The following is a 13,607-nucleotide window of genomic DNA, read 5'->3' as shown; positions in this document are numbered from 1 at the left end:
GATGGAGGCTTCACACACATGGCGCCGTCGCGGGCGGAAAGTTCTCGCCTTAATGGCGCTCATAATGCTACTGCATTAAATAAAGAAAAATGAACGCGCACTAATAAACAGTAAATCGAGAATAACTACAAAATAAACAAAGAAAACAAAATGAGACAATAAAGCAAGCATTCGCAAATTTTCACGAAGCTATGATTGCATAACGTGCGTGACATTTTCTTTCTGACACCAGGAGAAAGCTTACTGTTGTAGCATGTGGCCAAAGCCACTTTTGTTCGGATGTGTTTCGCAAAACGCTGAATAAATGTTTGCCAGACAGATGCTCCAATGTGCACGTTCTCTAAGATTGACAGCTCCGTTTCCGCAACCCGTTCAGAATCCGCTGTGAATGTTACGCGCCTAAATTTCTTCATTTAATCAGGACATTGGGCTTGTAAATCAAGATGATCAGTACGCGCTAGCCAGGGGGTCGCCACTGTGCACGCTCCGCGGTGCTACTGCAAAGAGACTGCTGAGCGAAATTCAGGTTCATAATGGAGTTGCGAGTTACGAAGTTCCAGGGAGGTCAGTGTGTGCAAGTCAAGCCTTCGCATGAGCATGGGAGCACTGATGCAGATAAATTTTATTATGTTCAGAATATTATGCATTTCCTGATATAATGCGAAGTTAAGCGCCGACACTTAAAGTGACAAACTGCTAGAAATATTTTTTTTTCAGAGCTTTTTCACGGAAGCCTAATCCGAAAGTCTCTGTGCTTGCACCATAAATTACACAAGCGTGTAATTTAACCTAAAGCTTAACATATTCTACCTAGCACCCCTCCTCGCCTTGTGGGACAAAGACCACTTTTTTATTCCGTAATCGACGTTACCGGGAAAACACGTGCGGGCTTTGAGCACATATTGATAAGTCTGCAGGTTCTCTGACCAGTGTCTCGTTAAATTTAGTGGGCTCAAAATTTAAGCAATTTTTGACGCTCAGCAGGCTATGAGGGCACTCGATAAATGTTTTGATCTTGGTGTTAACGCCTTATTATGTGAATGCGGGATAGTAACGTGCAAGTTAAGAGTTTCTGAATGCGAATTGACTGTTATCCCATCGGGGTGGCCATAATTTTAATCTGGCGTGTTCCCATATCTCTCAATCTATTCGCATTACATTTTCTTTAGTTCTGAAAACTCCTGCTGTGTCCTCTGTGCGAAGGATAGCTAAGGTCGCAGGCCTGGTTAGCTTTTGTGTCTATCTTGTCTGCGCTTCGTCATTCCGCTGTGCTGTTCCACATAGGAGGTGGCATGCTAATAAGGCCGACTGCCTTTTCTCCGGCAAGTGCATAGTATAGCGCGTGTTTTTACGTTTAACCTACGCTAAGCACGGGCCGTAACGTGTGCTGTCTAATCGCGTCGGCGGTCATTAGTTTTTAGTCTAAGTAGAGGCTAATTAGGTTAAGGAAAAGCACGGTAAGAAAGCCGCACCCTGCTATATGCTCTACCTCTGTCACGAATTCAGAAGCGAAGCAACTAAATGCGGTTGCTTTGCGTTAATGGCAAGAGCTAAAATGAAAATAAGTGGAATTTTCTTATATTTTTCCTCTTGCGATGTTTCCAGACCACAACGCTAGTTAAGCAACGAAGAAGAGTAAGCATAATCTAAACACGTAACCATGGAGGTCAAATCGTAATTGTAGAAGAGATCTCTTCTCTTAACTCCAAACTTAATAATGTAATTATCTCTAAGCACGGTCGTTAGCTGCACTAAGGGATCAGTCAGGCGCAGTTAGTATGGCTTCCGCTGAAGGAGTAAAAACACTGTGGGCTAGATATGCCATGATGGGCCATGGTATGTCTTTGGACTATTATGTATATATAAGGCTGCCAACAGGTATATTTTGCAGATGAGCAGCAGAGCTAAGAAAGAATAGTTGAATGCTGCTGCAGGAGCTTGTTGATTCAAACCATGTGCATCTCAAGTGAAGAAATAATGACAGGATCAGTGTAAACCTCTTTCGCGAACCTATTGCTCGCGCTTTGCCGTCCTGTTTGTCAATAAATGAGTAGTGAGACATCGGCGACTCGATCCAGCATTGCATAGCCGAGGGTCCTTTCGCGGAGGGCGAAAACGAATTAAATATTACAAAGTGAATGAGCAAGCTCGCTTCTGCTAAATTTTAAATGCGACCAAAGAAATAATTAAGCATTTAGAGCAGGAGAGTTCCACGGTACACTCAGCTTTGCCGGAGATCGCCACGGAAATCTCCTGTGAAGACAATCTCAAAATTCGTAAATATAAAAGAAACCTTTTGAAACATGCAGAGGAGATAAGGTCGATCCACGGAAGAGGTGAAAAAAAACTATAACTGTTTTGTAAGATGCTTTCTGGGAATTCTTGAACTAGATGTTCCTGCGTTGGATGCTGATGTCCTTTGATCTCCACCATCGCTTTCTTCCCTTTTGTGAACGACGATCTTCATTTGGGCGAATATCAGAGGCAGGGGGGAGTCAAAGAAACCTGATTCAGCCCATTTCTTTTTATTTGAGAAGCCATCTTGAAACAAAGTACAAAAGCTTGTCACGTTCCTCGCCGTGTTTATGTGGGCTCATATTTTCTAGCGCTTAGTGAACACAAGGGACAAGAACACAAATATACAGGACGTACGCTTTTTCGGTTTCTTGTCCTTTGTGTTCACTAAGCGCTAGAAAATATGAGTTCAAACAATATCCAACTGGCCCAAGTTTCTGCCTTACTTTATGTGGGCGCAAGCCTTGAGGGGAATGTGAACACACTTAGGGTTGGCCTTTAACGTAAAAGAAATTTAATGATAATTACATGCGTGGTAATGCGGATTATGAGCGCTAGCTATAAAGACACAATCACGTTAAAATTTCATTTAGTCATCGTCGATGCCACTCATGCAGGCAGCTCCGGCCTTCCATCCAAGTTCCTCATCCTCGGCGCATTGCGATTCCTCAAAAGCCAGCAAGCGGGGGCTGAAGATAGCAGGGAAACAGCTTTGTGCTGGAGATAGATGTTGAGAACGTGTTCTCTGCCCCCCTCCCCAGGCCCTGGTACGGGTTTCTGTACGCATGCACTGTACTCTTTCGGGTGGTGCAACGCGGTCGGCATGGGCTCCTGCTCGCAGCTCTATGATGGCGGTCGCTTCGAATGCAGGATGCTCGGCGTTCAACCCTGTGGCTACCTGCTGTGTCGCTGGTCATTCAGAGGGTTGTGGCTTTCGTGAGCATTCGTTCCCCAAGAATGCCGGGATTATTTTATGGCTTTTGTTTCGGCCTCTTCGCCGTTTCTTACTTCCTGCAGTGACAGCTGTTAAGCACCCGGTTCCGGGTTTCGCAACGAAGTTCTAGTAGTAGTAGTGGTAGTAATCGATGTATTATTAGTAGTAGTAGTGGTGGTGGAAGTGGCAGTAGTAGTAGCAGTAGTAATGGTAGCAGTAGTAGGGGTAGCAGCAGTAGTAGTAGTAGTAGTAGCAGTAGTAGTAGTAGTAGTAGTCGGCGTAAACAGTGGGGGTGTTGCATGGCAACAATTCAGAGGGTGGTTGTCGTGGATGGAGGAGGATATGGCGAGAGCAAGAAGGCGTAACCGAAGGCTGGCTGCCAGGGGAACCATCCGCAGTGTGGTTACTGTGGAAGGAAGAGGACGTGGCGAGAGCGGAGGAATCCCCAACCGAATGCAGGTTGCCGTGGAAGGAGAAGGGCATGGCGAACCACCCGGGAACCACCCGGAAGGTAGTTAAAAGAGGAGGAGGTTTACGGTGGAAGAAGGAGGGTGTGGTGAGAGCGGAGGAATCGCCGACCAAAGGATGCTTACCGCGGAAGCATGGTATGGCTAGAACATATGATTGCGCAACCGGCGGGTGGTTACACTGGAAGGACGAGGGTTACCGTGGAGGGAGGAAGGTTTGGCGATTGCGTAGGAATACATAACCGAACGGTGATTACCACGGCAACCATCCGTAGGGCGGTTACCGCGAAAAGAGGAGGGAGAGCATGGCAAGAGCGGAGGAATTTAGCAGGGTCTATCTGCTGCGGCAGCTGCGAAACGCGCCGCCCGATGACAGGAGAGCTATTCAAAAAACAAACATATGCGGAAAACTAAAAAGAGCTGTCTAGAGTAATATAAATACGAAGTCGCTCTCAGACTATCTACCTCAAATATATTGCAAAATATAAATTCCTTAAAAGCTGTCGCTGAATCTCGCGTTACACAGTGGTAACTGTCTCATGACTTTTTTCCTTTCTCTTCGAAGCCTAGCTGTGGCGCCTTCGTGCCGTTCTTTCCTAACTGTTTTCTTTACAACACGGCGCGGTGGCGGAGAAAGCGTGCTGGCCGTCGTCTTCTGTGTTCGCCGCGGACACTTCCTGACTACAAAAGCTACGACGTCTTTCCCGGGAACCTTCACCTTAAAAGTTAGCGTGCTAAACAAAATAAATTAAAGAAATGGCAGTCCTCTAAAGACTAGATCCCCCTTCTGCCGTCGTGCACATTTTAACGCCGGTGCTGCTTGATAAGAAGCACAGACTCCACTTTTCTCGCGCTTGTGCAGAAGAAAGTTTTTTGGATTTCCTTGCATTTGTGAAAAAATAGGCTCAGCAAACTTGTTCTTCCATACGTGTTTAAGATTTTCCAAGGAGAAAAAAGGGGGGGGGGGCGGAGCTTGGATGGCATTCGAGAACTCATACCCCTGTCACACGGCATTCCTCCAGGGCATTTCCAGCAACGGTACCTTTTTTCACCAAAGGAGCGAAAGCTTAAAGGAGCAGCGAGGCAGCTACACGGTGCAGCCCAAAGGTGAAACAGTCGTTGAGGCTTAGGGCCCGCTGCTGCACTCGAGCCGGCTGAAGTGAGTGCTTTAAAATTAAGAGTGGGAAATTCTGTTCATTCGTTGAGCTCGGGCGATTTTTTAAATTCTAATTGCTACCTTGAAAGAACTGCAACAGCTACTCTCATCATTTTAAAACTTCCGAAAGCGCTGCTACGGGGGACACCAAGGGAAAGAAAACGAAGGACAAGCGCATGTCCTCCGTTTTCTTAGTGGGTATGTGCCAGCAACGTCTGAGGCCTTCCTTCCTTCCTTCCTTCTTTCTCTTGGTGTCGCCCGTAGCAGCACTTTCGAAAGTTTTAAAATGATGTACGAACTCGCTCAACTGTCCGTGCTACTCTCATCATCAGCAGCAGCAGGTATTGTGTATTGTCTTGGCCACCAGGGGCACTCGGTACTGCTGCAACTCTTTACTGTCTTAAAATCTGGGCATGAAATATAAACACCGTACAAAAAGTAAAACCGGACACACCTTTCGTATCTTTTAAAAGTTGTTTTCAAACTTTGTTGGCTGCATCTAATTTTTTTTCATTACTTTTACTTTTTGACGTTGGATGGCACTGCCGTCGCAGGTTCTCGAAGGCCGCGCCTTTGGGCTCCAAAGGTCTCGGACGGGCGCCTTCGCCTCCAAGGTCCTTAGCGGCAAAGGCGCCTATGTGTGCCGTGTAGCTCACTCCTTATGCCTTTGGATGTAAGGACTCAATTCTCAAAGGCGTTTGCGGTGCCTGTGTGACAGGGGTATTAGGAACATTACTTAAAAAGGCTAAAAGCAAACTTTAAATTACAGCAGTCGCTGCGCTGTCACCCTAGAATAATTGAAACGCTGGCTTTTCCCGTAAGGCAACCGAAAAGGAAAGCTTTTTTCGGCAGTTAAATTATCATCTAACGAGTTTTTTTTTTAAATCGAACTTGCAGCAGAGCAAGTGAAAAGTTTTTGAGGAGACAATGGCCACATTGACAATTGCCCAAAATGAACTACAGCGACGAAGTGAGAGCGCTTTTCATTCTGCGTCCCTCGCGCAAACATGTATACAAAAGCGGAGAAACTCGCTAGAGTCTGCTCATTACTGTTGTTCATCCCCAGTCAACGTGTGCAGTTAAAGGGCCGCTAAACCTGCTGTCATTGTGGGATCATTAGCGTAATCAACCAGGAATGCCATATAATTAAGACTGCGAAATTCCATTGTCTATCAGCACTACATAACAGAACCGCAGCGGTGGCCAAGAAGTTGAGCATCCGAATCGCATGCGGGAGGTGCGGGGTTGAATCCCCAGTGCCGCCGGGTACCCACCGGTGATACACTGGGTACAAGCTTCCCCCTGCCTGGAGCTCGGCTTCTTTAGAGTGATATGCTTGGTAAATGGGTCTTTGACCTCACCTTGAAAAATGGAAAATACCTTGTGCCATGGTGCTCTTTGGCCGTAGATGCCCTTGCGCCAAAAAAAAAATCCATCATCAACATCAGCACTACATAACACGACAAGCTTTCCTGCACTGGTGGCTTGCATTTCATGCGAAACAAATATGTAATCCCTTGGTACTAACGATGCTGCGCAGATTTAACGAGACTATTATTAGAAAGGTACTACATGTTAAGTGATACAGATTATGAAACCATGAAATCTGTTAACCTAGGGGGCTATTTAGAGTCGGAAATTAAAGAGGAATACTTACCGTCCGAGTAGTTTTGCGTTTTTTTTTACTTCTAATTTGCAATGCGACAAACAACACTGCAGACTGAGGTAGGTTATCGATGAGCTATTGCGGGAAGTACGAGCGGACCGCTCTGCTTACTAAAGAAAAACTGACTCGATGTCGCGTTCGTGTGGATTAGAAAAGCGTTCTATTGCAGGAGGCCTCAGCTAGCGATCCACTTGGTGATGCTGATGTGCGATTGCGTTCTCTTGCAGAAGGCCATGGTGGTGTGCCCAAACTACAACGCGCCGCCAGCCGCGGCCAACGACTCCGGGGTGGCGTCGTCCGCGGTCCCCTGGCCCGAGGCGCAGGCTGGCGACGGTCGCAGCGTGGCGCAGCTCAAGGAGGACATCGCGCTGCTCAAGTTCATCGCCTACGGCGTCGTGTCGTTCGTGGTGATTGCGCTGGGCATCGTGGGCAACCTCATCAACCTGGTAGTGCTGACGCGGCCCAACCTGAAGGGCGTCACCTTCGTCTACCTCACCTGGCTGGCCACCTCGGACCTGCTCACGCTGGTCGTGGCCGTGTTCTCGATGCTGCGCCTGCACGGCATCCAGCCGCGCTCCTACCCGGCCGCTTTCTACTACGCGCATGTCGAGATGCCCCTCGTCAACGCGCTCATGGCCAGCAGCGTCTTCATCGTGCTGGCCGTCACCATGGACCGGTACTGGTCCGTCTGCCGGCCCACGCGCTACCGCGAGTTCCACAACGCGCGGCGCGCCAAGCTCGCCATCCTCAGCGCGTTCGTGGGCGCCGCGCTGCTGTACATACCCGTCGCCTTCCAGAAGATGCCAGTGCCCTTCTGGGACGAGCACGCCAACATGACGCAGTACATGCCGTGCGACAACGTGCTCGTCTCGCAGCACACGGCCTTCAAGGTGTACCTCCTCGTCAAGGAGGTGCTGGTGCGCGTGGGCCCCGTGTTCGTGGTCGCCGCGCTCAACACCACCATCATTGTGGCCTTCCGCAAGCTGATGCGCAAGCGGCAGCTGCTCATGAACAGCAGCACGCGCGACTCCGGAAAGTTTCTCGAAGAGCAGCGGCTCGTCATTCTGCTCGCGGCCATCGTGATCATGTTCTGCGTCTGCATGACTCCCGCCGCCATACTCACCGTGCTCATTAGCGACGACAAAGAGCTCAATTACGGCTTCCAGCTCTTCAGGGCCTTCGCCAACGATATGGAAATGGCTAACTTCGCCATGAACTTTTACGTCTACTGCTTGTGCAGCTCCGAGATTCGGGAGACTTTCTTCCGACTCTTCCGCTTCTCTAGACCACCCTCAACGGAGGTGAGTTACGTCATCAGCAGCAAAACAGCCGTGGACGGCAGCACAAGGCTCTAAATATGGCGCGCCGTCTCCACGAGTGCGGCCGAGGCACCGGTGCGCCTTTGCGTCGCGGGACAAAGCTCGTGATTAGCGGGACGTGTCCCCTAGGCTAACAACTGTGGTTTAGCCCTGTGTCATGCGCTCCTGGCTTGTTTACAACCTTGTTGGTCGTGTGAATACTGTTATTTTTATAACACTGTTAAACCTGTGTTATACTCCCTCACTTTTCTGAAAGTTGTCTTGTTCATTGTGGAGGTGTTGAACATTGTCTGTGGGATGAGGGTCAGTAGAGCGATAACGCCAGCGATGCTGTTGTAGCAGCGTCTCTACTTTTACCGGAGGACCGTATCTGTTTCGGCATTAGTTGTGAGCGCGAAATGCAGGACGGTTATCTCTGCGGTCTTGATGTCTTTTAACTATCGTTAAACGCATATTCAGTAGTTATCTCAGCTCACGCGTTTCTTATCTGTCTGATTCTACGCAACAGATTAGGATCCTCTGAAAATGGTAGCGTCTTTCTTTTGTAAGATGGAAATGGAATGAACAGATTATAAATTCTGTCAAAAAGAGGAACAGTGCTTAGCACAGTATTCCTCTTTATTGTATTGGAATGAATTAAAAAAGGTGGCATTATGAAGCTGTAGGTTAGCGATATAAATGTGAGATTTCGGCGAAATTCGAAGAACATTATGCTGTGCGTATGAAATAATAATGCAAAAGGTGCCCATGTAAGGGCGAATGTTCATTAAGGTGTAACCTTGTATTCAACCGTGACTGAAGAAAGTAGTATGGATCGGAAAATATTAACGTAATCTAAAAGGAACACAAAGATAGAAGTGAAGAAAAGAAAAGCTGATTGATGTAAATGATCTCACAAAATTTACCTGCCATACACAAGGGCGTAGATTATGGAGGACGGAGAATGGTGTTGTTAACAGATGATTAATAATTTAAATGCACAAATTCATAACCTGAATCCTACTGCACGTTCTATGCTTTCTCCTTTGACATAGGAGCAGCATTTCGTGCAGAATTTTTAAAACCATGTGCATAAAAAGACGTTCATAAATAGAATTTGTTCCTTATATTGGGTTGAACGGTAAGCCGGTTACAGAAACAATCGGTGGCTTTCTTAGCTTTCACTGTTTTACAAAAGTTGTTATTTGTATTCAGAATACGGCAGAACTTCTTAGGTGAATGACATTACATCAAAGACAGGTAATCGAAATAATGAAAAGTTGGCAACGCACTCGATGTATGGGGAGGAAAGAAATCAATCTAAACAACATCTCTCTCACTCAGTTGTAGAAATTGTGTGAGGGCAAAAATTGCAAAGTAAAAAGAGAAAAGCAGCTTCCGTCCCCCCTTTTTTAGTATTGAGCTTTTTGAAGAGTGCAGAAAAATAATCCCTGAATATTGAACCTGTTGCAAAAGTTTGCAGACCACAGACTCGAGCCCATAGGGTGGTCGGCAGCAAATGTTGGTCAAATAGGTCAGTTAATTTCTTGCGCGAGCTATTTAATGACAAAGATAGCGAACGGCAGCGCTCATTGTCTAGGGTAAAGGGCTCTCTGGCCGGGGAACTTCTGCAATAGGTGATCCGCCACGCACGTCTCAGCTTTAATATGAGATCCTTGACAAGCGGTTCACTCTTTTCCTGAGCGCATAAATTGGGTCCACAGAGCAGTACAAAGCAGGGGCCGCGAGCAAATATGTTGTAAGCACTACTGACTCGCCCGCATGGAGCGCGAGCCTCGGCGCACGTAACATACACCAACACTGACTTCCACAGTCCTGGCACCCGCATTGCGCATCTAGTGGAAAAGGGCAGTGCTTTATATACCTAACGGTGCACTGTACCCCAAGATGAAGTGTGCGACGCACATGCTGGTGGAAATTTTTAGAAATACTTATAACATTACTTTTTTTTTCTCAGAGGGAGAAGGCGACCTTTAGGTACAGGGAAGTGTAATCCGCTCAGCTCGGCTTAACAGTCAATCATGCAGCGTGCAAGGCCGCTCGCCCCCAAACTCGCGCCGCTTTACACGAGAGAGCTGCCGCGCCTGGCTCCTTATTAGCGGGTGACCAGCTACAGCTTAGCTGCCTGCATGCTAATAAGAATGGATTTTTCTCGTTTTCCCCTGCTGGCTGGATGGTCGGTTGGATTAACGCCATATTCTCGGATACCTGTCTGCGTGTCAGGATAAGGAACAATATATGGACACAAACATTACTAATCGCCGGGAGAAGCTCCATGCGGGTCGGGTGTAATTCATGTGTAACGGTCAACGCTACATCGTACAAAACTGAAGGTACAGGGCACGCGCCACGAACGGTGCGTGACACGTTCGTATATGTGAGTATGCATATCGAGTGCGCGTTTTCGCGCTTGTCATTGCTTTCTTGCACGCACTTCATCCCAGTGTTGTTACTCGCGTTTCCCTCTTGTTGGTGCACAGCAAACAAACACGCACTCACTAAACGTGCTGGAAGGATCGGAGCCACGCGCAAATGCTCCAGGCGGCCACTCCCCGCGCACGCAGCACTGTCGCACAGACACGACGTCCAGTTGAACGCTAGCGACGCTCGACAGCCACCCTGCGACTCGTCTTGGATGCCATGCGGTGCGGAAGCGGGACACTTCAAGAACCACCTGGTTCGCCATTGGTTCCCTGTGTTGTGTGTGCGACAAGCTGTGCGTCCACGCGCTCTCGAATAACTGAGCACGCTAGTGACTACCTTGCTTGTGCTCCCCCGACTGTTGTTGCAGCGCTGATTTTAAAAGTGGAGCGTTTGCAAAAAGTTGTAATCTGTGGGGGGAAAGAAACAATGACCCCTGCGTGCCACATGAGAACTGGTCATCAGTGCTCCACTTCGTTGGCGAATGCCGGCGACCAACTCCCATCGCCACTGCGATTTTAGTTTACTTCCCCGGTAACGCCGTTGTATATTGTGTGTGTCTGTGTTTTCTGGCCGCTCTTGTGAGAATATTTAACGTCATCACACGCAACCTGCTCCGCCCTGTTAGTATTTGCACAGCGGTGCTGCGTGAAGGCCATGAGGTCTGAAGAAAAAAAATCAATGGCTTAGATGCAAACTGAGCTCAAATGAGGAAGCCCGGAAATCAGAAAGTACGAAGTCCACCTCGGCAACAACGCTGGGCAGGCAGCAGTCCAGCTGCCTTGTGTTACCGCTGGAAAAATTGTTCATGTGTATATTTAACCGCCCATTTCAGCGTTGGCTGAGGCACAACTGCTGCGCCTGTACTGTAGATACTTAAACCATAAGACCTCCTCGTCTGTGCGTTCCATGTCGTCTTCCCCTTTAATTGATCAAGTAGCTGCTAACTCATAACCCATCTCTAGCTCACCACATCCGCTAAGGAATTCGTGTTCTACAATTCTTTGGAAAAACTTTCATATTATCGATTGAGTCACCACAGGGTATACAGTGCTCTTCAACTCGTCGTTAGGTGTGACAACGAGGGCTCACCGCTGTAGAAATAAATAGTACCGTGAAGCCCCGCTTTAAAAACAGTGAAAAAATTTTGGCCGTAAGGTATTTTAATATTAGTACAATTTTGGACAGGGGTGCATGACTGGGTGCGGTGTTTCCTTTGCAGTTTTACTTTTTTTCAAACCGCGTAAAGACCGAACATGTGCGGTCCAGGGGATATGATATTTGAGCAGAGGTTTATTTTAATGTTACAAACGCCGGAAGCAGTGGAAATTTTGGAGAATCTACGCATGTAACGAGGGCCTTCGAACACCTGTGGCTCCAGTTTTCGCTTCTTATACAAGCTTTTTTTTTTGGTCTAAGGAGTATGGAAGCAAGATACCACAGTCAGTTTACAGAGAGTAGCCCGTGATATACATAACAGGGGCGCCATTACTGGAGCCTCCATTTTGCGGAATCAGGAACACCGTTCGCCGCTCATGCTGTGCAGTCCAAGTCACTCGATCACAGTCAGTGTACGCATGTGCATTGTGTTTTTAACCGCTGACGTTGTGTACGCATGAATTAGAGCTATGCGCACAAACAACTGAAGAAAAATGGTCCCGTGGTCAACTTCCTGCTTGGGCCAAGCAGTGGCCTGCAGTATTCTGAAATAAATAAACTAGCGGCCACGTGGCGGGGATGCTTACACATGAGGCCTGATTATCTGTAGCTTTCACCATTGTTTTCAGACGGCTGTCGCGTATGTGCAGGAAGAATTGTGTAAGTGTTATCAATGAAAACGACAGAAGTTATCTGAATCCGACGCGCCGATTTGATTCAGTACCTGCAGTATAGTTGCGGGAACGAGCTTGAACTCGTCTGAGAATTAATGTTTTCTGCTATTCGAGTCTACAAGATTATCAGATTGTTTGCATTTCAATTAAATTTTTGTTGTTCAAAATAATACGTACACCTCTATAATGAAGCCATCACGTGAACACGGCGAGTTTTTGCACATCGTTAACCTTGACCACTTACGATGATGAATCCAATGCACCAAATAACGCGTCAAGAACGACGCATGTGCATCAGAGAGTGGAAATTTGGAATATTTGACATTGTGTATTTCAGCGGATACCAGCTGACCACGTCCGCTACCCCTGAGCTAATGGGAAATGTTTTCTGTCATACTTTCGCCACTTTCTAATAGCTGAACTAACGCCGCCGTGCACTGACACGGAAGTTTGATCAAAGTGCACAGTTTTCCTTTGAAAGCTGAAATATTTGCGGAAGCTGTATAAGATATGTATTTGGCTAGTAAGTGTGCCACTGAGTGCGCGTCCACATCAAGTGATGGTTTTTTCAATTATGTACTCAGCCAATAGGCGTGCCCATTCTTAGCAAGTACGTACATACGCATAATTTCATGACGCAAAATGATGTGCCCTGGAAAGCGAGCTATCCTACCGTACGGCAGTCATAATTAACGCGACTTCATAGCAAATTGTGTGGCACGCCAGTAGGATTGGATGCTGAAATAAGAAAAATAAAAAAAGCGCACAGAAGGAAGACCGGTTTCTCTTAATTTGGGTCTATCCTGCAGTCAGAAAGTGCCGAGTAAGTCAAATGGCTCTAAAGAACATTTTGAGGCACCGACATCAATCACACAACGCTATTTCGCAGTGCTTTATAGCTATGCGTATCCACTGTGAGAGGCGAAACGACCCTTTATAAGGAGTGCGCCAACACACTGGCAGCCGTCGAAACCACAAGGCCAAATGGCGGCCAATGCAAGCGCGACCACGTGACTAAAGATTACGGCGACCATACTCTCGCTCTGTAATGTGTTTATAGGAACAGTAATTTTCGCTCCATTTCATATTCTAATTTGACAAGGGCAGGTACAAGGTGAACTGTCTCTAAAGTTCATTAGTTGCAAGTATTCTTTATTATTGATGTAGCAACTTTCCCTGTCATTTATTTCCTCAGTGTTTTTCTCAGTGGCTGCAGTAGATTAAAGATGTTTGCTTTTATTCATTCAACGGTCTCTGTAGCAGGTATGCTCATGATGCGCTCATGCATATTCGTCTGTTCGGATTAATACCAAGAATAAGAACACGATTCTATTCGATAAAGTTTTCCTACGCAGTCTCAGGCAAGCGTAAAGCACAAGCACTGAAGGCTTAAAACCTATATAAAGGAAGAAAATTACAAAGGCAAAAGAAAGCCAGTGAGAGAGATGGCGCATCTATCTTTTTGCAGTGGTAATTCGTGTTCAGGAGTGCGCACACAATTCAGAGACGACAAAAAG

General features: G+C 47.1%; 1 protein-coding gene across 1 annotated transcript in view; it reads left to right on the top strand.

The window, feature by feature from the left end:
• Positions 1-12,835, top strand: part of LOC144114489 (putative G-protein coupled receptor B0563.6) — a 140,814-nt gene extending 127,979 nt beyond the window's left edge. Inside the window, exon 3 of the mRNA XM_077648258.1 lies at positions 6,746-12,835. Coding sequence (XP_077504384.1) covers positions 6,746-7,873 — 1,128 coding nt within the window. The 3' untranslated portion in view covers positions 7,874-12,835. The remainder of the gene's footprint in view (positions 1-6,745) is intronic.
• The last annotated feature ends 772 nt before the right edge of the window (positions 12,836-13,607 follow it).

The sequence above is a fragment of the Amblyomma americanum genome, chromosome 1 (genome assembly GCF_052857255.1).
Source record: "Amblyomma americanum isolate KBUSLIRL-KWMA chromosome 1, ASM5285725v1, whole genome shotgun sequence".
Taxonomy (NCBI): Eukaryota; Metazoa; Arthropoda; class Arachnida; order Ixodida; family Ixodidae; genus Amblyomma; species Amblyomma americanum.
The sequence above is the reverse complement of the archived record's forward strand: the minus strand, read 5'-3'. Positions and strand labels throughout refer to the sequence as shown.